Genomic DNA, 27,384 nt, shown 5'->3' with positions numbered 1-27,384 from the left:
TTGAAAATGATCAAAAAAAAGCATCGTTCAGTACCGCTTCTATTACCGACGCTTACCGTCTTTTGTCTTATTATCTCCCCTAGATCACTGTTCTTTCCTCCCTCGTCCTGCATCATGCTGCGCCCGGTTCCCATCCACTGTCTGTTTTCCACCTTGCTGTGTATGTGGACGCTGTGCAACGCCCAGTCAGACTCCAGCCCCCCTGCGATCCAGCTACGACTAGCCGGGGAGAAGCGGAAACACTACGAGGGCCGGGTGGAAGTTTTCTACAATGGAGAGTGGGGGACAGTGTGCGATGACGACTTCTCCATATCCGCTGCCCAAGTGGTGTGCAGAGAGCTCGGCTTCATGAATGCCGAGTCCTGGCTGCCCTCGGCCAAGTACGGAAAAGGAGAAGGTAAGAAACTGGAGTTTGTTTGAAGCATCTTTTGGTTTCCGGGGATTGATCTTAACATTGTCTTACATAATCAAAACCCTCCTAAAAGCATCTCAGAATCATGTTATCCAGCTGTCTAAGAACTGAGGTGAAGGTCAACCACATTCAAAGGCAGTGTATCGCTTCAAACTGTTTCATATGTTCCATGGAAATCCTTGAATGAGGTACACGTTTCCTCCTGTCTGACTGCTCATATCCTCAGGCACTGGTTTCCCCATTAGAGAAGAACTGAGACATGGCAATCACCTCTGAGCATGGCAGGGGGGGGGGGGGGGGCTGGAAACACCGGGTGTGTAAACCAGACGCGAAGACGTAATCTCATCTTCTCTCACTTTGACGTGTATGAATTCCTCCATCCCTGTAAAGACGGTGATGAGGTTCCCAACGCTGTGAGTGTGTGCTGGCTGCTGGTGGTAAATGTCAGTTGGTAGCTGTTAATTAACTCAGTGTCCCTTGTTAAAGGCACATGTTGTCCCACTGGGTTGGGCCACATCCAGCCAGCCACTTCAAACGCAAAGTAATTCACTTTTTTTTTTTCTTGCTTTCCAAAAGCAACACAACCATTAAAGCAATTATAATAATAACATATATGAAATGATACACCCCATGAATATAATGTTGCACGCATATACTATTTTACAAGAAGCAATCAAGAAGCAGTTTGATGTATATGCCTGCACTGGCTGTGCAGGCCGGGTTCGTCTTTTCCAGGCAGATGTTTTCTCTGTAATAGAATCATTTTGAAAGGAGAGTATTTGAGGCCCAGACTAGCTGTGTGCTAGTGTGTGAATGTAAACTGCTTTTATTCGTGCTTTTTCTGTTGTTGTTGGTGGAGACACATGGCTATAAAAGTGATCAAGAGCATTTTCCATTTCCCATCATGATGACACCAGGGAGAGAAACCGCAAAGTGTTTTTAATTGAAGACACAACTACATAACAAGTACAACGACATCCCTTTTGGATGAGAACGTTTGTTTGGGATGTTGATCAGATCCTCAGCTGCCACAGCTACACGGCTATAATTTGTGTCAAAAAGAAATATGAGAAAATGGCGAAAGCTACTCAGTTTCAGGTTACAATTCAAAACAGGATCAAATACAAATGCCCAAAATGTGTTTTATTTAGATGTTTTATTTAGAGGAACACTGCTCTGCCAGTTTGTTAATATTTTGAGTCTAGGGTGGCTGGAGGTAAGTTGCTGGCTGTAAGGGCCAATCAAAGCCAATCCCCTGTGCACTGTGCTCGCTGTTCTTTTCATTGGCATGTATAATTACATCCCCATAAGGCCTGCAAACAATTGTTTTAACACAGCAATCCAGATTTACCACTACTGGTAATGCGGACGATTTGTTTGGTGTACTGAGACCAAGCTGGTTCTCACTTGGAGACTCCAAGAAGATTTTGGCTGGTATTATGAAAATGTTCCAGAGGTAATCAACTCTCTGCCAGGAGGACGGCTACGTGACCGTACAACATGCAGTCACTTTCTTGGTATGACCGCGATGTTCCTCAGCAACGTGTTGAGACTGTCCGACTGACGGTTTCCATGGCCACGGTTGTGTGGTTTCCCTCACGGCTGATTCAGAACAGCCAGCTGGACAGCAGATGATCTGCTGCAGTGACAACATTTATTTAGCAGGTTTTTACTAAAAGAATGCGTCAGGTTATTTTTAAAGACCAAACACATCTCCACGTCAGTAGGTTCAATGTCTGTGTGACTGGACTTCAGAGGAAATGCTGAAATGTATGTCAAAAGGGTGTGATACATGGCCTAAGCTACCAAGGTACAATGCTACAACCACCCATTTATTCTTTCTCATGAATTAATTCCTTATTAGGGAAGGTTACTGAGGATTGAAGCTTGTGGCCACATGTAGCTTAGTGAGAAGAGCGTGGCACCAGGTTTGATTTGTGAGAGCAGGGGTAAACCAAACCAACAAACTTTGCTTTAATCTTTGCCTCTGCCTCTGTTCCAGGTCGTATCTGGTTAGACAATGTGCACTGCTCTGGTGGTGAGAAGAGCCTGGCTCAGTGTCACTCCAATGGCTTTGGAGTGTCGGACTGCAAACATTCAGAAGATGTCGGAGTGGTCTGCACCCAGAAGCGCATTGCAGGCTTCAAGTTCATCCTGAACCAGGCCAGCAGCGATGAGGTACTTACAGTAAATAGATACGTCCATAGGAACTCACACAAATGTAAACACTGGGGCGGGGTCGCTTGATAACATAGTTAATAATACTCAAGTAGCATCCACTCGTGGTGTAAGTACACACACGTAGCTTGTTCAGCACAATAAGAAAAGAGAACAGATCGTGGCTTATGATGAAAGAAAACCCTTATCATAGTGCATCGCTCCAAGCAGGTCAAAGTATTTTCTTCAAATCTTTACAACTTTCCAGACTGAGCCAGACAGATCATTGGATTGAATGTGATGTCTGTCTGTAGACGTTAGGAGGAGCAATAATAGTCCTACATTAAAACACAGTCTTCAGATTGATGTGGGTTACCACGATAAAAATGATGATGCGTGTCCTAAACAAAATACACAAAACCTGTTGTGTCGGTCGCAGCAGCTATTTGTGACTCTAACACTGTAACTGCCAAAACGTACAGTTTCAGGAGGCCAAATGATTAATAAACGTAACAATCAATCCCAATGTTTATGCAATATGTATGCATATGCATACATGAAGAGATATGTGTGTCAGAGTTTGCAGTGTCAGACTGTGGAGATACACTAACCAGCCTACCCAATGGTGTTTGTTCATTTAGTCTAATGGTACCGACCAAATAGTTCCTTATTGGAGGTATATTGTCTTGTTTTTTCAAGATGTAATTTAAGAATGTCTCTTTATTATATAACAGCGTTTTATTAAGTGTCAGGTCAGATGTATCGACCGTATACCATTATCTCCTTTACTTTTTACTCTTGGTAAATATATTAGCTCTGTCATGTTGCTTCTGTCAGTTAAGCTAGCTAGCTATACAGCAGTTACAGCTGCAAGTTTGTAGGCGTAAAAATACTGTAACAATTCCTCTCCCTGTGGTATGTGTGCAGCTCGTGGTAATTGAGTGATGCATAAATCTCCACTTCCTAAAACATTATAACGAGGCTGAGCTAAAAAAAAACTTACAAACTGCTGTTTCAACCGGCTCCAGTATTTTTGCACTCTGTATGATTAAATGGATACAACCAATAATCAAAATAATAGCCAAATGATTACTACATCTGTATGTCCGGACAAAATGAGACGGCAGTTATTCCGTGGGCGTTGTTATATCTGCCATGACATGAAGTCAGTGAAGTAATCCACGAGTCAGTATGTCATGTCGAGCTGTCCACTCCGCCATTTGAACTGATGACTTTGCCAGGCTCCTATTAGTCTGTCCCTGCCCACGCCAGACCCCCACTCGGCAGCCTGGGAGATTTTGGAGATGACTCATAGAGGGGGAAGACCATCCTGTCTGGCTGCATAGAACGCCTTTGTACCAGATGGAAAGTCAGTGTGGGTTTGTGGACGTGACTGGAGAAAGGGAGGGAGAGAAGAGGATGGAGGTATTACTTCAGCTTGTCTGAGAACAAGTTATTAAAAAGACATTGCCACAAACGGTTTCCCTGTTAAAACCAGACTGATAGAGATGAAGCAAGGTTTTTTTTTTGGCAGCTTAGAAGTTGATGCGTTAACACTATAGTAACTGCATTAATACCAGAGTGTATTGTGTGTTCATACTAGAAGTTGGGTGGGAGATTTGGCTGCGTTACCAGACTCTCTCCAGCAGCCAGAACAGTGACTGTGATTTTTACTGGGTTCAGTAAAGGCAACACGCCTGAGGAGATCATCTGAAATGCTTGTGTATCTTTCTCATGCCTAGTTGAGTCATGGGAATGGAGGAATAGAAGACAGACTACTGAACCCTATTCACAATTTTCTTATTTTTACAGGTAGTGTATGTAAGCGGCACCCTCTTGTTCCCTGTTTGTCTTGTGTATTTTGGGTCTCGGGGTGTATTTCAGTCCCCCCACCCTGCAAATATTTCCTCGGTCTGGCAGTAGCCTTTCAAGTCGCGGGGAGAGGAATGGGAAAAGGTGTAGCTTCACCTCTTTAACCATTCTTGAGCTGACGTCAGCAATGGGCAGAACTGTTCCCTCAATCTGTTTATTCACAGCATGAATTGACATTCTGTGCTCAATCTGGAAAGTTAACACCCTGACCAAGCGTGCGCTGCAGTCCATGTAGAGGTCATCGCTAAAAGGATGGAGAAATTTGGTAGTTTTGCTTCAATGTGAATGCTTTCCAACTTTCAAGATGACACATCTTTATATGTCTGAGATATGTGTATATGTGAGACAGTGTAGTTTATCAAGGCATTGTCTGCACTCTCTTAACTTTTAGTGTCTGTTCATGTTGACATGATTTCAGTAAAGATTTGGAATTTGAGTTTACCAGCAATTTGTTCTTGAGAAGTCAGAATAAAGCTACACAAAGGTGCTTCAAACTGAAATGATTTTGTTGTTATGAGAGATACATAATGAGGCTACTTTACACTTTATGGGAATATGTGAAGACAAAAGACAAGTCTCTTACCATTGCAGCCTTTGTCAGCTAGTTATGCAACACTCATAACACAACAGGCCATACATTCCTTGCTGACTGAATCATTGATTTATTTTAAGTATTTTAACATGTAGCATCGAATGCCGATGACCATTGCAACCATCCCTTTTTTACTTTGACTGTCTAACCAGGCACAGTTGCTTTATTTATCAGCCTGTGTTGCTTTGGTCTTTCAGTCAGCAGCAGGTTGAATACATTTGTCATCAAAACCAAACATGTAGATGGCAGGAGACTTTGTTTATCATCTGTTAGTGGGGAATTTTTAACCAACTCTGCCAGCTCCGGTTGTTGTTCACGTGTGAACGGTGCGCTGCACGTGTCATCAGTGTCTACAGGATCCTTGCTGAATACGTCTCCTTCATTACAAGATGCCTGAAATTTCCGTCTGTATATGTTCGATGTTTGTGAGAGAGGATGATGTGTCAATTAAGCATAATTATAAGTTCATGGTTGAATTTGATAGGAGTTATTCCAGGATGTTTTTTTCTCTGTGTGTGCTTTCCAAAAAGTTTACATCACATTGTCCCCTGCAGAAGAGAAATTTCCACTGTCGCTTCGGTAAGCTTGAAACACTCTTATTCGTGACTTCGAGATTTTTCACAATCCAATGGTAGAGAAAATAAGCAATCTTCAGATGAATCTTCACACTTCTGCTTGCAGAACCTTGCACATCATTATAAACAGATTACAAGTCTAGGTTAGTTAATCTTCTTCCTGAAGGGATGAGAAAAGAATCAGCACCGCATGCAGCTGCAGTTGCCCACCACACCACTTAGTGTTTTCACTACAACCAAACACTTGGATCCAGAATCAACACAAAGACGTCAGAGGCCAGTTGTAATAACAGAATGCGGCGGTTAAAAGCCTTTTGATTGGTTGCACATCCGAACAGGGCAAAGGTTGCTCTTCTTCATCAGGCGTGACGATATCCACTCAAAGGAATTCCAGTTCCTCACATTCGCTGTTATACAACAAAAGGAAACCCGAGCCAAAGCTGGATTTGCCTCCAACATGAGCGAGAGGCTTGTGAGGAGGAGAGTGATCAAGGGGAGAAAAGGTTGATGTGTGTGCTGAAGCCAGCTCCTCTCTTGTGGATCGAGTAGCAGACAAATAGACCACATGTTCAACAGCTGGATCCCCCTGTGGCTTTATAGTAGATCTCCTTTGGGCTGCAGAGTGCCCAGAGAGACCTTTATTATTCAAACCTGCACTTAATGATTTACCATATACCATTCAGACTTCAAACTTTTTCTTTTTATTGAAGTAGCATAAATTAAAGCCCCAGCATACGTGTACAGTGATGTTTCAGCATTTCGATACAAAGTTAGATTTTTTGGAAGTTTAATGGATTGCTACCATTTAAGCCAAGCTACACCCAGGAGACGTTTAGCTTACCATAAAAACTAGAACATTTCCATCACAGCCGGAGATGCTGTTGTCCAGCTAATCCAGGTCTTAAGATTTCAGTTATGAAATACGCTCACTGATAGATATTCCAGATGCAAAGCACACAGTTACACACACACACACACACACACACACACACACATACACACACACTTCCTTATTCAAGTCAGTCAGGCACTCTTAGGGCCAGTGAGGCAGAGAGTGGGGTGGGGCAGATGTGAAAGTAATTTGAAAGAGCCTTGCTGTTCTCCTGCTTCTCATCTAAACTGTGGAGTGATTATCATGCATACTTGTTTCGTAAGGTGGGGAGGGGGTTGGGTGGGTGTGCTGGTGTCTGGAGGCACGTGTAGATAAACGTGCAGCGGGGCTGGAGGACTGAATAAAGTGGAAGAAATGCACAGTAGTGGAAGAATTAGTCAGACACTGGCTAGACCACAGTCTCATGTTCACACATCTACATACTGAGGGAGACCCAGTCAGAAAAACAAGTCTACTCTCCATTTGGAAAGAGTTCAGTAATGGTCAAAGCTTACCTCACCGACTAGTAATGAAAATAACTTTTTTTTTAAATCCTTTTTTTTGGTAACTCACCACCTACAAACAAGGCCAAGAATTATTTTTAATTCAATATTTCCGACACAGACAGACATGCTATAGTCAAGTCCAGCTAACCAGGTCTACAGATTTCACTTACGAAATATTGGCGATTTATGAATGTTTGCTTAGAACAGGAAATGAGTACTTTTGCAAACGGCCCACACACTACAGTACACACAGCCAGGGAGTGACTGTAAGATTAAACAACCTCATAGAAATGTCCAGTTGACAATTAACCTCAGTATGACCTGCAAATTGACCAAACATATTATGTGTCAATTAGTAAACTTGTGAACTTTAGAGGTGCTAGTTCGGCAGATTTTGTCTAAAATCTGAAGATCTTTTCATGTATTTCAGACAAGTCCAGATTTCCACATTGATATTATGACATGTTCTTTGTGATGTATAGTTATTTCGCTGAGTTTTTCCACAAAAAAACAGTGTGTAGATATGGGCCCCAGCCAAACAGGATTATGCTGAGTTTATGTCTGGTGGTCTGGTTTTGGGGGATAAATGCCTGGACTGATCCCAGCTGTGGATATCCGTCCTCTTCTCTTTAGTCTCACACGTTCAGACGGCCGGTTTCCTCTCTCTGTGCCAAATGCAACACTGGCCATCTCAGTGCCCCATTTCATACTCACCTCGTACCCCCTGTCCTGTCTGGTATTTTTGTCTTCACACCTGGCGACACTTTGATTACTCACATTTTGCGTTTCATTCCATGTTCTGTATCGGGTGTACTTCAGTTAGCCATTCATGAGTATGGTTTCGGTTTTTTTTCTTTGTCTTTTATTTTGCTGCATGTTTTAATTTAGCTTCATGGTTGTTGTTGTTTTTATACCATAAGGAATGGCCTCGTCCTGCTTGTTTAATGTTTTAAATTGAGAACACCGGATCCCTGATTATGATCACGTCTCCTCACCCTCCCATACTGCCAGGCACCGACGGAAAACACTGTGTCATGCTATGGCCACCAGGAATCTCTTCATGAAAGAGTGGTTTTTACCCGCTCTAGCGACTGCGGTCAGTGGGAGGACTGGGGTCACTGTAGAAGCAGTCTGACTGAGCCGTGGCTCCTCCTGCATTTCCAGTCTTCAGCGTCTAGATTCCCTGAAGCCTTGAACATTCCCCCAGGCTGACGCCATCTCAGGAAACCACCCTGCGGGCAAACGTTTAATATTTCTGGGAGACATGCCTGGATGTTAGGTATTTTTTGTAGAGTTAAATAAGCGGGACATTACGAAATGACTGAGATCATCATTTGCATACCACTGAGCAGCTCAGAGTTTTGGCTCTTTTTCACATGCACAGTGCAACCTCACACCCAGCCAGGAACCAACTGCAGGACTTGGCAGAAGGAGGGAAATGAACAATGGCAGAGTTTTAGGGTAGCTGTTTTCTCATGAAGCCCTGGAGGTCAAAGGTTACCATTCCTTCCTGATTAAGGGGTCTTTAGGATACATGATACTAACTGAGTTGGGTGACTCCTGTCTGACCAACAGGCTTTACAGTCCTTTTGACTGTGGCCCAACCTGAACTCTGTCAGTATAGCTTCTGTCTTTAGCCTCTCTTTAAAATCCTGATAAGAATTTCATGAAATAAGTTTTTCTGTTTTAACTTCTCCTATCATTGCTCTCTGTTTCCTGATCGCCCAGGAAATCCAAAATGTTCTGTGAGAAGTCTATGAAGAGAAAAAAAAAAAGAAAAAAGAGAAAGAAATCTGGCTAGATTTCTTCCACATTTCCCCGCAGGAAAAAGAGCAGTGTTTTTCAGGTTCTTGGCTCACTCACAAGGATATACAATATCCAGTGAGTTTTCAGCATATATATGTAATTTACGGCTTTACGGTTGTTGTTTTTCTGAGGAAAGAAAAACACTGTTAACTGTTTTTGTCAGATCTGTGCTGTCATATTTGATGTATGTTGCCCTCCAACTCCCTTTGGGCCCTTACAGTACAAAGACAGTACAAAAATTCCATACATTCATCCAATCTGCTTAGGCCTCTCGGCAACACTTAACAGGTTTAAACAAAGACTTCATCTTTAGATTTTTCAACTTGACAAGCATATGTGCAAACCGGGCAGTCCTTAAAAAGCCACAGTGGGATTTTTTTCTTTTTCTCTGAACCACGTTTGCATTCCCTCACAATGCGTTCTTCCTGTATGACTCATAGCCCATATTGTATTCACAAAATATCAAGTGGAACAGTACATGCATAGTCCAGAGGACAGATAAAACTGTCTGTCCTCTGAATCAGGGGTTTTTACAGGGGAGAACATTTTCCAAGGACCCCCTCTTAATCGTAACAACAACTAAGCAGTGTGCTTACAACCATTTGTTCTCTTAGATGCCATTAGAACTATTTCTATCCTAATATTGTCAACCTTAATGCTTCACACCTGTTTCATAGTGATAACAGAAACACATTTCAATTTGAAACATGTTAAGAGAAGATAATCCTGCTGCAGAGAAATTTGCTATGTTATTAAATGCTCAATTTGATGGGCAAATCGTATTATTCTATGTTCAGCACAGTTGTCTCCTTAAAGAGGTCAAACTAGTTGTACATTACCAGTAATATGGCATGCAGTGATGACCCATTACCTCGGCTGTTTCTCAGGGTTTGTCGGTGCAGGTGGAGGATGTGAGGCTCAGGGCCACTTACTCTCAGAGGAAAAGGATTCCCATCACGGAGGGCTTTTTGGAGGTGAAAGACGGAGGCAAGTGGAGACAGATCTGTAACGAGGAGTGGACTGAGAAGAACAACAGAGTCATCTGTGGCATGTACGGCTTCCCCGGGGAGAAACGCGTCAATACCCGACCTTATAAGTAAGTAATGGTGCCTGAGGCCAGCAGCAGGGTTTAAATAGGGCCGATTAATATGATGAAAGTCTTTACAGGAGTTGAAGTCTAACACGAACATTTAGCTTTTAGTTGAGTTAATTATGGTTTTGGTTATGGGAATATAGTAGTGCTACATATATAATCTACACCTGCGACAAAGACAAATTCCTGTTTGTAATGTTAAGAATATTGCATTTCCTGGTGCTGTTGATATATATTGTTAGTCTATTTAGGAATGTTTTATCATAGCAAACTGATGTTAAGAAATGCTACATAACCACGCTTGTTTAAACTGGTCATCACTCAACCCTTCATCCGCACACTGAGATTAAACAGACTTCAGTCTGGAGATTCTTGACAAGAAGCCAAACACTGCCGGAGGAAGTTTTAGAGGATGAAGGATGAGCCTTGCTGGGAAACCTTTCAGTGCGATACGCTGTGAAACAGTGGCTCTTTTAGCTGCATTTAATTGTTTCCCTCTGAGCAAAACGTCAATATGTAGCCCTACACAAAACCAGCTATTCCTAGAACACATTGTGTCTTATAATATATTGTATCTGCTAACATGGCAACTGAAGCTCAAAACAAAACAGATGTTGACGGCATAATAACCACGAGCAACTCTTCTGCTCTTGTAACTGCATGAATGAGAACACCGTGTTTGTCTCTTTCACAGCTCCGCCTGAGGTATAAATCTAATATTCAAACGTTTCTGGCTACCTGCCTTCTAATAAGAACATATCCTGATTTGTTTGGTCTTGAGTGAACTTTATGTGTGCATGGGTTTATGTTTTCATCTGTAAGTCAAATCTATTCATTATGGACATACAGTCAGCGTTGGTCTCCACAATCATCTGAAAGGCTCCACTGTCCCACCAGAGTCAAATTAAGACCAGAGAGACATCAGACATGCATTTATTTACAAATGTGGAGAGTCATCGGAATGATCCCATGTAATGTGGTCAAGTTTTCACCTTGATGTTCAAATTGATGCTTCTGGTTATAATAAACTAAGATGAAGGCTAAGCAGATGACTTTTATTAAAACTATTTCTATTTTTATGGTGTTGGTAGACACGATCTTATCTGATTTGACGCTAATCTTAAATATGGATGCCTTTTAACTGAAGGAAGCACCATATAAAGCGCACTAAACCAGCAAGGAGCTCTTTGTTTTTTCTTTATCTCTTAAGATCACAAAGCCTGTGTGGCTTTTAGAGTGTGTTGTCTCACATGGTTCACTGTTTTACAGAGGTGAAAGATCACATTCACTCTGTCTTTTATCTGGAACAACAAAGGACAGCTCTGTTCACCAAACATGCAAATAACAGCCCAACAAAATTAGAAACTCTCAATCAAATATAGCATCTCTTCAAATTCCACAGACCACAAATTGTTCAAACCGAGGTAGAGCTACATTCTGTTTAAAGCATCTGGACAAGCTGTAAGAACCAAAAGGCTGTGAATGAAGCTCATGCTGCTTTGATTAAATGGTCTGCTTCTTCCACGACCCGAACCTGCTTCAAGGTCCACTGTTGTTGGGCTCCTCAGTGACCCATAGTTGAAGTATGGAGGTCATGAGAGTGTTAAGGTACTCTCACAACAATACCCCCCATTGAGCTACACAGCGTTGTATGGTTGTTGTTCAGCTCCTCACAATAAATAACTAAAATTTCCACTTCCCATAAAACAGCTCCTTAATATTTTTGTGAAATGTGAGAAAGAATAGTAAAATATTTCATGTGCTGCAGATGATGCTTCAAAAAAACCTGGCTGCAATTTTATTATTTATAACAAATTTGAAAGCTCTTCTTTGCTGTGATTTACTCGTGGAAAATCTCTTGACATCTGAATCTTGAGACTGGAATGTGGCTCAGCACCTTATTATTATTAAGTGTTTGATGTCAGAACCTCTCACCAGCACTTGATCAAACCAAGCGACCAACTTTTCAAAACAATCCGTGTAACAGCATTACGATGCTGCGATGACATAACGTAAAATAGCAAAAAAGACTGGCGATGTGTTCGCTGTGAGGGATTAACGTCTGAATCAGGTTTCAAGTCTGCTTTTGGCATGAACTGATAGCCATGGGTACCCGAAAGGTTGGAAATGATGACACGCTTTCTAATATGTTTGCAGTAATGTAGACATATACAAATCAACAGGAAAAAGCATACAGTATATTTTGTAACTGTGTCATTCCTTCTCAGATTGCTGGCCAAGCGTCGTAAGAAGAACTACTGGGGTTTCTCTGTAAACTGCACAGGCAACGAGGCCGACCTGACAGATTGTAAGATGGGCAGAGAGATACAGTTGAAGGGAAACAGCACCTGTGAGGAGGGCATGCCTGTAGTGGTCAGCTGTGTGCCTGGACGTGCCTTTGCTCCCAGCGTCAGTGCCGGCTACAGGAAGGCCTACCGCGTTGAGGTAGGTCAGATTGTGCCACGCTTCAGAAGGTTAGCTCTGTCGCTTCATTGGAAGAACGTTCTGGGTTTGAAACTCAGCTTTCGTCCTTTCTGAGTGGTGTTTGCGTGTGATTTCACTGTTAAAGTTGACAAACAGGGATCTTGTTTCCGTGGCCATGTGCAAGCTTTATTAGAGTTATTGGTCGTTTTAAATAGGTACAGTAAACGTGTGATAATCGGTCTCTGTGGCATTTGAGAAAGGACAGATAACTTCCTTACTTATTACAACAATGTATACTGCCATTATGAGACAGAAAGGAACTAGAATACATGTCATTGAGTGTGTTTATAATAAATTATTTATAGATACATTACTGTCAATGCAGGCAGCATGTCATGCAAAGGAGGGCAGTTAAGGTCAACAATTGTATTGGATTTTGGTGATTTTGCAACTGATCACAATTAGATGTGTGGGAAAAAAAGGGTTTTAAATCAGAACAGTATGTATTCTGTTGAGAGTAATCCCCGGAGTCTTCCCTTGTGGGAGAAGAACTATAAACGGAAAGATATCAGACTCCCTGTCACTTCAGTAAGTCCGTTTATGGTATCATATGGCTGAGATTGGTTTCACATTCTGCAGATGTGAAACTAGTCTCTACAGATGTTTGTGACATATCTTTAATAATCTGATTTCGTCTGAATTAGATTCTTCAATTAACTCAAAAGAAAAACATGCATGTGGTGTTGTAGTGCTAATTTGAATGTCTGATTCAAAATGTATGCTCTCCAGATATGTTGCTGCATTACATTACATTATAAGAACCACAAACGTTTTTTGTATGAGTACAGAGTTGGGTGAGCACATGTTATACTATCCAATAATCAATTCTTTATCTGAGTCCTGCACTGGATTTCAACATTTTCTACTTATTAATCAAGTGGCCCTGTAGTCAAGCAGCTGGAAACATTTGAGAGGACGAACGCTAAACATCTGTTGTTTGTACAATTAGATAATCAGTGTTCCCGTGTGGTGTTTATAGTTTATACATTATTACCAAGGAAACACCTATTTTCTATCTACCCTGCAAAACAAGGGACTATGGTAATCCTACATCGACCAAATGAAACCAAGAGTATTCATTTTATCGTTTCAACATGCAGGTATATGCAACGTGTGCAGCATAGTGAGCCTGCTTTCTGCTTGTGTTTTGATATTGAGAAAATCATATTTCAGGATATGACTGATTAAGGATTTTTTACATTTTTAATGGTAATTGTTAAAGACAGCCGTCTAGCTAGTCACTTGTTGCTGCACGTTGCAATTATGTCCAAATTTAAAGAGTTGACTTACTATGCAGTTAATTCAGATTTCATCAAGTTGTGTGGTTTTTGGTAATAACAATGTACAAGACTGTTCTCATTGTCGGCATTTTCATTAATTTTAGTTTTTGGTGAACTGTTTCCGCAGCAACCCTTGGTGCGTCTAAGAGGCGGAGCTATGATTGGCGAGGGGCGAGTGGAGGTGTTGAAGAATGGGGAGTGGGGTACAGTGTGTGACGACAACTGGAACATTCGAGCTGCCTCCGTGGTGTGTCGAGAGCTGGGCTTCGGTAGTGCCAAAGAGGCCTTGACTGGCGCCCGACTTGGACAAGGTATGATCTACAGATTAGTCACTAATATTATTATTATTGTACTATAACATATAGTACAATTGTAAATGGTGGTATGTTTGTATAAAAGGTGTGTGCCAGAATGAAATAGAAGGAAAAAAACACCCCAAAAAAGAGTAAAAAAAAGTAAAATTATTAAAAGAATAGATTTTTAGGATCAAATCATCTTTTAAATCCAAATGTAATTAATGAATTTATAATTTTCTTTTATGTATCAACTTATATTTTGATTATAATTAGAGACCAACTTAACACCTGTTTCAGCCTGAACACCCCCTTCATTAATTAAAATAAATATTGAATTGTTTTTCTTTCTTTCTTTTTTGTTTTTCATAAAAAATGGTAGATTTAGCAGAAAAATCATGCTAGAATGATCAATTGTCTGGCCCACAATTGGGGTGATTCAGAAAGTGTTTTTCCATTTCATAGTTCAGAGCATACATTGGTCTTAATTCTTAAATATCCAAATTGAAAGGATCCTATAAAAAGAAAATCTTAATTTAAATGAATCAGCTGGTATATTGTTCGCAGTTTTTTGAAATATGGCCTCAAATATCCAGTTATGTAAGGGGTTTAGAATAAATCATGTAATTATTCTGGTGGCGACTCCATACACTAGATAGATAGACACTGATACATATAGGCCGCAGTCACAACTCTCACTCATACAGGTAGACTGCAACAGTTGAACTCAACTTCTTGCAGGCTTTTAGCTTTGATGACATTTCAAAGTCCCGGCAGAACTTTAAGCAACTCATTCCCAGATGTGAAAATGAAAGGTGTGGGCTGAAACCAGAGACTCCCATCGGCACCTTATCTTTGGCCTCTGTACCACCACCTGTTTTCGTCTCACTTCAATCAGCCCAGACCTTCAGTCAGCATATGACTACATTTGGGAATGTATGTAGTAGCACGTTAATGCTCATAACCTGAATCTGCGAAATGCAATATACCACAGCCTTATAAGAATCACATGTGCAATGGATTAGCTGTCCTCTCCTCTGCCTTATTCTCACACCAAAACACAAGAGTGTACAAAATGTTCCAGCAAGAAAAACAGCCTTTATGGCTTTCAGAGGAGGAATTCTTTGTTGGAGAGTGCACAAGGTTATTTGAGGGATGGATTTTCTTCATGAGCTGACCACTGGATCCAAAAAGGGTGCCACATACAGACCATACATTTGAAATAGCTTATTGTGTTTGTTTTCAGAAGTCACTGAGGTGAACTGAAGAAGAATGTCAATAAAACTGAAGTTGTACTTGTAAGTGATTCCCAGATTCGTATGGGAGATTAGTTTTTAGGCTTAGTTCTTCTACAATCTATGTATTTCTATGAAAATCCTTTTTTATACTTTGCACTCATTTTCAGCTGATAAAGGGTATAAACTCATTTGCATTTTTTTTTTTTGTGTGTTGCATTTGTGAAGTTATAAACATCCAATCTATTTTAATCATCAGTCAGACCTGAGAACTGACTGACTGATTACAGCAGCACTGTGTTCTTCCTGTTCACTGGCTGCTCGTCCATCGCAGTCTCTGGCTGTAGCTCGCATCACTAGAGACATTCCTGCTCAGTCACATGGGAAGAAAGCCAGCATGGAGGGAGGACTCACACATGTTATTATGGAAACTAAGATGACTTATCTTTTTAAAGAAGCAGAGAGAGAATCTTTCTTTTTCAAATGCCTCAAGTGTCTCATTTTCATTAGCCATAGCTGACTGTTTCCTGTCGCATTTAATTTCAAGGGAACAGGAAATCTTAGCATCTGTCTTTAGATGGACTTGTTGTTCTATGAAAACCCACAAGCAGCGAGGCGAATGCTGTTTTATTCAGGAATAGTGGGCAACACAGGCTTGTGTTTCCAAAAATAATTGTGTAACCCAAAGATCAGTTCTTCTAAAATACTTTTCCCTAATGTGCATGATGCTAATGCTCCAGCTGTTTTTCCAATTTTTTGTGATCCTGAGTTTAATCACAAGTTCAACAGAATGACAGTTAAACAGGATTTATGTGTTTGTTTCTCCGTAGGAATCGGGATGGTCCACATGAACGAGGTGGAGTGCTCTGGCTTTGAGAAGTCACTGACTGAGTGCTACTTCAACCGTGAGGCGTTGGGCTGCAGCCATGAGGAAGACGCAGCACTCAGGTGTAATGTTCCCGCCATGGGCTTCCACAAAAAAGTGAGGACCTCTCTGTACGTCTATATACTATAAAAAAAATAAGGATTTGTATAGAACTGGAGGACACATCTGTCTATCTTTGTCCTTAGCTCCGGTTAAATGGCGGCCGCAATGCCTTTGAGGGCCGTGTGGAGGTTCTGGCAGAGAGGAACGGCTCTATGGTGTGGGGCTCAGTGTGCAGTGACAGCTGGGGGACTATGGAGGCCATGGTCGTGTGCAGACAGCTCGGCTTGGGCTTTGCCAGTCATGCTTTCCAGGTAAGGTGTAAATGATGGTCTCCACATCTACTTCCAAAAAAATAGTTTTAAGATTAATTCATTGCATAACTTGCTAACACACAATGTATGTACCCTGTGTTTGGAATGCATGGAGAAATTAAACTCTCCTGGAGGAAAACATTAATGCTGTTTGTACTATTTAGAACACTGGGTAGTGTTGCACTTCAGCCTCTTGTGGCCGAAATGGGTATTTCAACGAAAAAACAAATTTTTTTTCACCTGTTTTCACAGATAAAAAACAAATTACGGAATTTAGGAAGATTAACCCCGTAAAAACTGATTTTTTCACCTGTTCTTAAGTCATAAACACTTTAGATCAGACTTAGAAAATGGATCATCAGAATATAGATTTACCGTAACCACCAGGTTAAATTAGTAAAAAGAAAATAAATATACACACATTTAGTGGACAGTTTCCAAACTAAAGAGTGAGGTTTGTCTGCACCTCAGGCCAGGCCTCTACTTTTTCAGCTGTCCCTTTCCTCACATTATAGTACCATTGTTTACGATTTATGGTATTTAATATCTTAGATAATATACATGTTATTAGATCAGATTTGATTAATAGATTGGACATGCTATGAAAATTACAATCATGTATAATATGCATGAGATAAAACCACTCTTGCAGCAGTGTGTGTGTGTGTGTGTGTGTGTGTGTGTGTGTGTGTGTGTGTGTGTGTGTGTGTGTGTGTGTGTGTGTGTGTGTGTGTGTGTGTGTGTGTGTGTGTGTGTGTGTGTGTGTGTGTGTGTGTGTGTGTGTGTGTGTGTGTGTGTGTGTGTGTGTGTGTGTGTGTGTGTGTGTGTGTGTGTGTGTGTGTGTGTGTGTGTGTGTGTGTGTGTGTGTCATTAACTTGAACTTTATTGATCCCAGAAGGCAAAATAAGGTTGTAACTGTCCTAGAAACTTCAAAAACCCCAACGTCAGAGCAGAAAGCTGGCCTGGAGTGATAAACCTAAAACACAGATGAGCTTTAAACTCTTCAGCAGGAGTGATGGCGAAACCTTTGTTTAGTTGAGCTTTCCACTGCTAAAGCCCGCGGCATGACTTGGCAGCGTCACAGTGCTGTCCTGCTTACGTTTATGTCTTTATTTTTAAAGGACACCCCCAGCGCTTTCTTTATGTCATAAGGTGAGAAGCTGGTTAAGTTAAACCCCCCTTGTGCTCTTTATATATTTGTATTTTGAAACCAGGGGTGTATGTGTGGTTTCAGATGATATAGGTCTGGAAAGTATGTGTGACTCATGTGTGTACGTGTGGAGTGGAACATGGACTGGATATGTTGCTGGCTGATTATCTCACTAAAGTGTGTTTTGGACAATTAAGTACAATGCACTTCTAATGAGACAACACATGAACAAGTCATCATCTGTTTGCAGCACTGATTGAGTACTCGTCCTTTAGTCAAGTACAGTTCAACATTGGGCTTTTCCAGGGTGAAATAAAGGGTCTACTTGGATTACAAGTAGCTATTTCGCTTTATAAAAAAAATAATACAATGCCAAGTCAAATAAGCAGGTCAAGTTTAATAATAACAAGTCTCTTTATCAAATACAGTAAGTTGCCATTACATAAGACTTCTCATATTGTAGGTTTAGAATTAATAAATGTCTGCTCTTTGTTATCGTAGCAGAGCAAAGACTCAGCTTCTCTAGAGAGACGCTTTCCTGTCTGAATTAAATACTTCTGCACGCAAACCCCACCACCAGACGGAACAAATGACACCACCCTCAAACTGCTGTCTACCCCTCTCCTCAGCCCACCAGCATCTACTCCCACATCCATATCCCTCAGCTCAATATCTTTCTCATGAATCCTCCACTTTCTTGAAAGATGACGGAAAGTATGAGTCGTTTCTTTCACAGGTGGTTTCCTCGTGGTCTGCAAAATGTTGTAATGAGGCTGAGTCAGGACTGTGAGGACAGCAGAGCGCCCCTTGCTGTGTGTGTGTGATGTGTGGTGGACCCTTTGATTAGATATGCCGTGTGGGGCAACTGGGATAATGTCTGCAAATTAAATACAGGAGGAAAATTAAGATAATGTTTCTGCTTAAAACAGTCGTGTGCAGCTTGAGCAACATGATCTTCTGTTTGAGTCCAGCTGACTCGAGCATAAATAGATGAACCTATGGAGCAAATATGTAGACTTGAGACTTGGAATTATGTCAGATTTAAATGAATAGTTTGACATTTTGGAAAATACACGTATTCACTTTCTAACGGAGAGTCAGATGAGAAGATCGCTACCACTCTTGTGTCTATACGATAATTGTGAAGCTACCAGCAGCCAGTTAGCCTAGCTTAGCACAAAGGCAGAGACCCGGGAAACCTCGCTCTGTCCAGAAGATAACAAAATCTCTGTCATGTATTATGGTATTAGATGAGAGGCACAAACTACGACTAGGTTACACTTCAGTTTTTGTACGCATTAGAGAAATTTGATATTTTAATTAACAAACTTTTTAAGTGTTGATAGGTAGATTGTTTTACCTTGGGACAGAACCAGGCTAGTCAAGACTTGACTGCCTAAAGGCTTGACTAGTCCTCAGACCTGAAAGCAAAAACTTTAAAGTCGTATATGACCTGGGACAAGCCCAGATCATATAACATCACATTACAGGTCTGTCCAAACAAACTAAGCTTGATGGGCTCATTCTCTTTCTTTAATCAGGAAACATGGTACTGGGAAGGAGATTCCTCAGCTGACGTAGTCTTGATGAGTGGAGTGCGGTGTTCAGGAACTGAGCTTACTCTGGATCAGTGTCTACATCACGGGAAACACGTTCACTGTCCCAAAGGAGGTGGACGCTTCGCTGCGGGGGTCTCCTGTACTCAGAGTAAGAAACTGTAGAATACAATCACGTTTACGTTCACAATCTTTTTTTTATATGGAAGACATGACGATATGTCACAGCAGGAAAAGCCCATGTGTAAATGAAAGAAATGAATGCGTAAGCTGCTTCAGTTTGGCTGCTTCAGTTTCAGGGTCCTGGTGTTGTGCATGTTGGCTCACTGTCACTCTGTCATGACTTACTGGGACACTTTACTGAGCCATTGATGTTATTAGTATTAGCTAATGGCAAGTTGAAATGTCTGCTGTGAAGAAGGCTGTGAACTGGACAACAACATGCTTTGGAATGAAATGAAATATGTGGTAAATACTGTATTGTGCTGTTGGATATGAAGTTTATAAAACTCTGATAGTAAGGAATATTATTAAAGACTAACTTGATGATCTACAGCTAATTGGGGAACTTTTAGTTTCATGCTGGTCTTAACCACTTCGTACCTTGTTGCTCTCACCCTCCCAGTGGCCCCAGACCTGGTCCTCAGCACCCAGGCTGTGGAGCAGACCACCTACCTGGAGGACAGACCCATGTACGCGTTGCAGTGTGCCCACGAGGAGCACTGTCTGTCCGAAAGTGCTAACACAGCTGACCCCAACTCCCACCGCCGCCTTCTCCGCTTCTCCTCCCAGATCCACAACAACGGCCAGTCAGACTTCAGGCCGCGGGCGGCACACCACTCCTGGGTTTGGCATGAGTGTCACAGGTGAGACCTCAACGAGAGCTACAGTTTGTAGTTTGCTTTTATTATATTGGCTGTATGAAACCTGATCTGTTACTCTCAAATGATGACACGGGGGTTACTGTTGTTCATGTTAATGCTGGATGTCAAAATGTCATGAATCCTTCGAGGGGATCATTCAGTTTCACATATGAATACTGCATTATGTGAAACTGAATGAAATCATATGGAATGAATCTTTTGTAATTAATTACCGACGTTAACTGCCCTGGAAATCCCTATATTCCACTGGCGATTTGGCTTTCCCCCCCCCATAAGGCCTAGTCCTGGATCAGAGCATGTGTGTTATTGAGGAGTTGCTACATAATGACATATATAGGACGTTTCAACATTAAGTTTTGTCTCATCTATTCCAGACATTACCACAGTATGGAGGTTTTCACCCACTATGACCTGCTGAGTCTAAATGGCACTAAAGTTGCAGAGGGACACAAAGCCAGCTTCTGTCTGGAGGACACTCACTGTGACGAGGGTAAATAGTCTTCCTTCCCTTTATATTTCTATCGCATACTGTGGCTTTGTGTAGAATTGTGCTACTGAATTGTGGTTTAACAGGATTTTGCTTTCATACGAAGAGAATATTGTAAAAACAATGTATGCTGTTGAAAGTTCTGAAAGGCTTAATACTAAAACTGAAACTGTTGTGGATGCTGACAGGTATCGAGAAGAAGTATGCGTGTGCAAACTTCGGGGCACAAGGCATCACATTGGGCTGCTGGGATACCTACAGGCACGACATCGACTGTCAGTGGATTGACATCACAGACGTGAAGCCCGGCGACTACATCTTCCAGGTGAAACATTTGGTCTGCCGGTCTAGATAGTCGATAGCGGTAGATAAATAGCAGATAGCGGCACAGCTGCATCGGGAATGATTGTCTCATCTCCAGCCAGCGTAGTCTTATAGACCAAACACATGCCAAGACTTTCCACGTCTCCTCATCTGCTTGTGTTTGGCACTCAGCCTGAGTATACTCAGACTTAGCAGAGGTTGTTGAAGGACACAGACACTTTGGCTGCTGCTGAAACTAAATTTCTAATAACTAGATTTGAGAGACAAACTCTGACATCCGCCACTAAACGATTGTCTTTCTAAATCAGTTGCAGCAATAAAACTCACTAAATCTGTATTATTCGGCCCTTATGTATCAAGGAAAGAGAATGTTTCTTTCAGACTTTTAACAAAGATTGTTTGTTTGTTTTTGTTCTCCCAGGTTGTGATAAACCCTAACTATGAGGTTGCAGAATCAGATTACACCAACAACATTATGAGGTGCCGCTCCCGGTACGACGGACAACGCATGTGGACATACAACTGTCATATAGGTGAGACCCTTACCTTATAAACACCCACCATCCCTTCTGCACTTGGGTTAAAATGGTATTAACTAAGATGGCAAGAGTTCAGTTGTGGGGTTTGAAGCAAAATATGAAATATATTAAATAAGATGAGTTTACAGTTTTTATACTATAACCTGATGTAGGTATAAACATCCTTGTTAAGATAATCAACATTTAACACATTTCATTTCAAACGTATCAAAGTAGAGCCACTGACACACACATTAACTGTCCCTTTTGTTTATTACAACTTTTACATCACTGAAACTTTTATACAACGAATCAAGTTTAAACCATGTGTGGTTTTCATCTTTTCATGGGATTGCGGAGCATTAAACGACATAATTAAGTCTTCTTTTCCCTGAAATGACTCAAGGGATGCAGTTAAATTCTACAATTAGTCGACATGGGTAATGCATAGAGACATACCACAGAACAAGTCCCGTCACTCCCGCTTCAGGCACAAAAGATAATTTCAGGGAAACCTCTCATTTCAGTACGACAAAACATAAAACGCTCAACATCTTTCATTTACTAAATACAGCAACGGGAACAAAGGGCTCAACATTCCAAGTTTCCAAACTCAAGCTTTCGTTCTGTAATGTGGAGAGAGAAACTTTAACACTTTGCCTCTGAGGCAACAATCCTAGTTTTGTATTCTTCAGAGGAAAATGAAAAATATGAAAAACAACTGAACATCTTGTAACTTGTTCACAACAATTTAAACAGTTTGAAAATGAACTAAAACATTAGAAAACATTGATTCAGCATCGAGTCCAGCATTAACATTGCTGGTACATGTTTCTTTCTTTACGACCGTGTCCGTGCTGGCTTTTAAAAAACAATACTTCTTCAAGATCTTAAAGATCTGATTCATGTTAATGCATCTACATTTGTCAGTTGGAGCTGTGCACTCTATATAAAAACCTGGCTGTAACGACAGCTTCAACCAAATCCTGAGAATTAATGTGTGGAGGATTTCAACATTTAGTTTTGAAAGAATTACTTATGTAGAATTATGCAACCAAACCCTGCATCACTTGGGCAAGGAGGAAGTAAAACTGTCTGGAAATGAAAGACACTTGAAACACACTTTACTTTGAAGACGTCATGCATTCAAATCAAAACAAAGAGCTTCTCCAGCTTTCCATGTGACACCACTGTTTGCATTGGACTCTACTTTCTTTATTGATCTTAACAGTGAACAACTGGAACCACATCAATAATGTCCAAAAGGGGGTCAGGTTCAGCTTCAGGTTCAGCTTTAGAGCAGCAACTTTGAGACTGTGAGGCTGGTTGTGATTCACTCAAGGAACACGTCAGCAGTGTGGATGTTGCTGATGTGAGGCAGTCAACTCTTGCCCGTCCCATTCGTTACCATGCAAACCTGCTGTACCAACCAGGGAAGCAGGAAAACGGTGCTCGGACGGTAGTCATACTCTTCTTCATCAGCTGGCTGTTTGTGGCCACTGTGGAGCCTCTAGAGGCCCGATGAATGGAGGCAGACACCTCCGCTGGACCTTTCTGTAGGAAATAGAACACAGTGTTTGACAGTAGAAGGTATATTACAACATGCTTCAAAACAGAATGGTTCGTTTGCATGATGGAATCCAAAAAGAGTGGTACACTCTTACGTTAAGACTTCTTTTTTTTTTTCAGCATTTGTGTTGTGTTATGTATTGGTTAGCTCTTGTCTCCATCATCTTTTCCTTCTTCACAGGTGGCTCAATGAGTTCAGAAACAGAGGAGACATTCCCTGGAATGCTGACCAACCAGGTCTCCCAACGGTAGACCCAAGGTAGACCAAGCAGACGGACATTAGGGAATCATATATTGATATTCGACAACCACTAGAGGGAGCTGTGCTGTTTTGCTTCCTTGGAGCCGTGCTGGTTTGTTTTTGGTCTCAGGGCTCAACCGGTACAACGGACAACGATTCAATGAGAAAATGAACTGCTTTGCTTATCTATTAATAACCACATTCAGCTGTACAAAAAATGTCCTTATCTTTTAATGTTGTAGTGCCTTTGCCATCAGTGAAATGTAGGTTTCAACCTGGTGCTTACTGGGAGAGATGTCAGGGAAGGATGCAGCCACATAATTTATTAAATTAACTGTGCCAACAGTTGTTTTTCGAAGCCAAAGTTTGGGAAAAGCCTGAAACCAACATCCATTAGATGACACCTTTCACCCCTATGTTGTGTTTGCTTAGGATTAGGATGGATGAAAAGAGTGTACTGGAACCTGGTGCTACAACTGCAATCTTGCACTGTATGTTTCCCACCCAAAACAGATGAATCCACAGTATTGGATGGTTAAAGGCTTTAACTCGAAACTGAGAACAAATACAGTACATGATTATAATTACTGTAGAGCAACATGGCAAACAATGAAACGGACAAATAATTGATGACAACTTGTAACCCAAACTGTAATTTAGGCCTAAATTTTGATTTATTTTCACATTTTCTGTCATGGCTCCTTTAGTTCTGAACACGGTAAATTGTATTGGATTTGTTTCCTGCAGTGTTTCTGTCAACTTGTAAACATTTTCACTCATAAATCGTAAGAATTAAGCATAAATAGGCTTTTTTTTTCTATCAGGATTTTGTGTTCCACATACTTGAGCTCGCTTTTGAAAATGTTTTATTTATTGAGTTTTTTTGTCTTGGTTGTTTCAGTCGACACATTTTCATCTTCATGATCTTTGCATCCCCATAGCTTATTTCTCAATGTCTGAGTTTTGTTACATTATTCTCGTCAGGGACCGTGATAACATTGTGGACGACCATACTGAAAAAGCTACAAATGTATGTGAAAATGCCTCATTGTTTTGTGAATTAAGGTTTTTTTATTTTAAAAGAGTACTTGTTGCTTGCTGCCTGACTGGTTATATTTTATATGAAAGGGTGAATGTGGAAAAGAATTTTACATTTTTAAAATAAATATTGGTGAATGCAGATCCAAATCTAAATGATGAAACTTTTTTTATAAATTCTTAGTGTATAGAAATAGAACCTCGTATGCAAATTAAGAGACGCGTTGCAGAATGTGACATTCAAGTCTTGTATATTTAACAGTTAACAGCTATCCCAAGTTTAGTGTTCTGCTCACTAGCAATCAGATCACTGTGGCAGCTATAGTTGGACAAACATTAAGTTAACTCCGTAGCAAACTCCACAATTCTGCCTGCGTACTCTTAAAAATGCTTAGAACTTCCTTTGTCACTTGTGTTCGTCCGTTCACCTGTTTAAGCCGACAGTGTTTGCGATTCCCTTCAATATCGCTGCCCTCTTGTGCCTCGTCCCTGCATCCCCAGGGCTCTGGTCACCATCCGCCTGGCAACAGCACAGTCTGTCCGAGGACGCTCCTTTACCGGCTGGATAGACTCTGGAAGATGGCATAGAAACAACCATCTGATCCACATCGTCCAGTGTTGAAACAAAAGATGATACTAGATACCACAGAAGGGCTGTGTTATTTATTCCAAGTAGCTCTGGGGCTTATACATGTTCGAGGAATCGCCTACCTGCTCGTCTGCTGGCCTTTCCTTTGGCTTTTTTACTCGCTTCATTCAACGCTCTTGCCTTCAGCAGTGGATGGCAAATGGAGAGTGCCTGGATTGCTGCACATGGCATTGCTATATGTTAGTACAATTTTTTAACCTCAGCACGACATTCATTGTGCAGCGAGGACTCTATACCTGCCGTCTCGTTGGAGAAAACCCCCAGGGCATGTGTGTCGTCAACCCACTCGATCTTCATTCCACCATCACTGTGACAGACAGGAAAGCAGAGGTTTGTAGAACAATTGTCTGAGATGTTAAAGTAGCTTACATTGGACGTACAGGAATATATCTAAAGCCACAGTTGAATAAACTTAAACCCCAGCCTCATGAACTTGAGTAGAAAAGCTGACGGAGACAGATTTAGGATCTAAACTCTCTGCTCGTACCTGTAGTCTGTAAAAGCATCCAGGAGGTCATCTGTTTTGAAACAAACTGGGAAGTCATAGATCTCGATGACGTGGCAAAACCTTTCCAGGCTGTAACCCACATTCTCATAAAAGGAGTAGTCATTGTGAACGTGCTCAATGGAAATGGTCTCCGGCTCTTTCAGACGTGTCTTGATCTGATAAGACAAACACAAACAAATATGACAATTTATGATGCTAATGTGGCCTCAACTTTAAAGAGTTTAATGTAAACGTTAAACCAAAGAACAAAAAGTACAGAGCAATGACATGATGCTAATATTAATATATATGCATGTCAGTAAAATGGATAAAGTAAGTAAGAAAAACAGCAAAAGCAGGCTTACCTCTTCAGTTACATCGTCTGTGTCTGCGCATACGTCTCCCTCGCCCTTCTCATCGTCCTCCAGAGTCATGTCGTTGAAGCAGGACACCGTCTGTTGCCAGACTAGGGGCTCAGCTTCATTCGGCGTCAGCAACAACTTTGGTTTCTCTTCACAAACTGCTGAACTGTCGGCAACATGGTTAGGGATACACTCCGCTGCACTGAGGACACACTCCTCGCTGGATGTGGTCGGGGACTTTGTTTTTTCTGTTGTTTCGGGAGAGAAACAAGAGTCGCATGAGCTGCCAATGCAGCTACAGCTACTAGAGGCTGGACTGGGCAACCCTGGGTCTCCTGACGCTTCATTTTGTAAGGAGAGTCTCTCCCGAGCAGCTCGTGGCATGTAAAGAGGTTTGTCCGGCCTCTTGGGTCCGCGGCCTCGCGATGGGATAGAAGATTTACGCTTGGCGTTGCCACCTTTCTCCTTCCTGTTTCTTAGGGGCTGTTCACAAAAGCTGTTGTTGCTCTCCCCGTCACTGACTTCCTCTTCCACACCCCTACAGGAAAACACAAATGTTTTATCTTAACAAGTAATTTAAACTATAAAAAAAGACAAAAACAAAAAACAGCAATGTGTAACAAAAACAAACTGGCAACCTGCGCATACTAAGCAATACAGCCAAGTTAATTACACATCAAATAACAGAGATCTTGTCTATAGTCCGGACCTTAGCTCAGAATGGCAGACCACCACCCGACGGCACCAGCTGTCCCCTACTGAGAAGGTGGTGAGCTCTGGCAGGTCCTCTATGGTCCTGTGGATCAGGTATCGCAGTCTGCTCGGTAGAGGGGGGAACAGGAGCACACTGACAGGGACACATGTCAACACAGAAAGACAATAAGGTCAGTTTTTCTTTTGACAGTTTAAAAGCAACTTCATTGTTACATATTTTCAAGATAGACTGGGTTTTGAGGATTTACTTTCAATGAGACCACCTGATTAAAAAGTTATAAACAATGAAACCAGGACAAGTATAAAACACATTTATACCTCTTGTGGTTGCTCTTCTGTTGGTATGTTTCCAGCTCATCGTTGACGTGATGCAGGAACACCATCTCCTGCTTTGGGAGGTAGATGCCATCGATACAAGCAAACGCCAGGGTGGCCAGAGAGGGACGGGTCCTGTGGACAGCGTGGATAAGTTCATGTATTACTGATCTAACCTCACGTTAGCCGCAATGGTAACAAAAAAAAACATGCAAATTCACCGTGGCGAGCTAGCAACCGTAGTTGGAAAGGTCAATGTATTAATAGCTATGTTAGTTTAAGCTAACTGGAGCAGAAAACTAGCTGGTTATGGTGCGTTTTTATTTACCTAAAGCACAAATAAACAAGTCAAAACAAAGCTAGCAGACTCTGGTTAACGCACGAGGTAAGTTTTGTTTACGTTAGCTTAAGCTTTTAGTAATTAGAGTGTGCTTACCGTCGTGGTTAAAGTGTGATTTATTATTGTGACTTGTTTCAGTGAGATGCTGTTCACGTAGCGTTAAAGAAGTCACAGGTAGCAGCAGTAGATCACAGTTGCCTTTACTATTTCTCTACCGGAAGCAGATGTTTTTTGGTGTTCCTTCAGAAGCAGCAGAATATCCGGTCTGACTCCTTCACAATAAAAGCGACGTTCCTACAAATCTTTTTTAAAATATACTAAAAAATTGCATCTAA

General features: G+C 41.4%; 2 protein-coding genes across 2 annotated transcripts; one reads left to right on the top strand and one right to left on the bottom strand.

The window, feature by feature from the left end:
• The first annotated feature begins 114 nt into the window (after positions 1 to 114).
• loxl2a (lysyl oxidase-like 2a) lies at positions 115 to 23,278 on the top strand. The gene is made up of 13 exons (XM_076096366.1): positions 115 to 397; positions 2,415 to 2,590; positions 9,679 to 9,887; positions 12,113 to 12,329; positions 13,776 to 13,959; positions 16,007 to 16,158; positions 16,248 to 16,415; positions 19,107 to 19,272; positions 19,747 to 19,987; positions 20,380 to 20,495; positions 20,681 to 20,817; positions 21,238 to 21,349; positions 23,085 to 23,278. Exons 1-13 carry the CDS (start codon positions 115 to 117, stop codon positions 23,153 to 23,155), a joined length of 2,232 nt encoding a protein of 743 aa, XP_075952481.1. The 3' UTR covers positions 23,156 to 23,278.
• Positions 21,589 to 27,300, bottom strand: r3hcc1 (R3H domain and coiled-coil containing 1). Its single transcript, XM_076096368.1, has 9 exons — positions 27,146 to 27,300; positions 26,713 to 26,844; positions 26,390 to 26,527; positions 25,684 to 26,218; positions 25,319 to 25,494; positions 25,068 to 25,138; positions 24,894 to 24,989; positions 24,611 to 24,754; positions 21,589 to 22,888 (listed from the first exon to the last, which is right to left on the bottom strand). The coding sequence occupies exons 2-8, from the start codon at positions 26,775 to 26,777 to the stop codon at positions 24,642 to 24,644; spliced, it is 1,194 nt and encodes a 397-aa protein (XP_075952483.1). The 5' UTR covers positions 26,778 to 26,844; positions 27,146 to 27,300; the 3' UTR covers positions 21,589 to 22,888; positions 24,611 to 24,641.
• Between the last annotated feature and the right edge of the window lie 84 nt (positions 27,301 to 27,384).

This window comes from Anarhichas minor, unplaced genomic scaffold (assembly GCF_050575085.1).
Source record: "Anarhichas minor isolate MPS153535 unplaced genomic scaffold, ASM5057508v1 ptg000021l, whole genome shotgun sequence".
Classification (NCBI taxonomy): Eukaryota; Metazoa; Chordata; class Actinopteri; order Perciformes; family Anarhichadidae; genus Anarhichas; species Anarhichas minor.
Note: the sequence above shows the minus strand (reverse complement) of the source record. Positions and strands in the feature narration are given on the sequence as shown.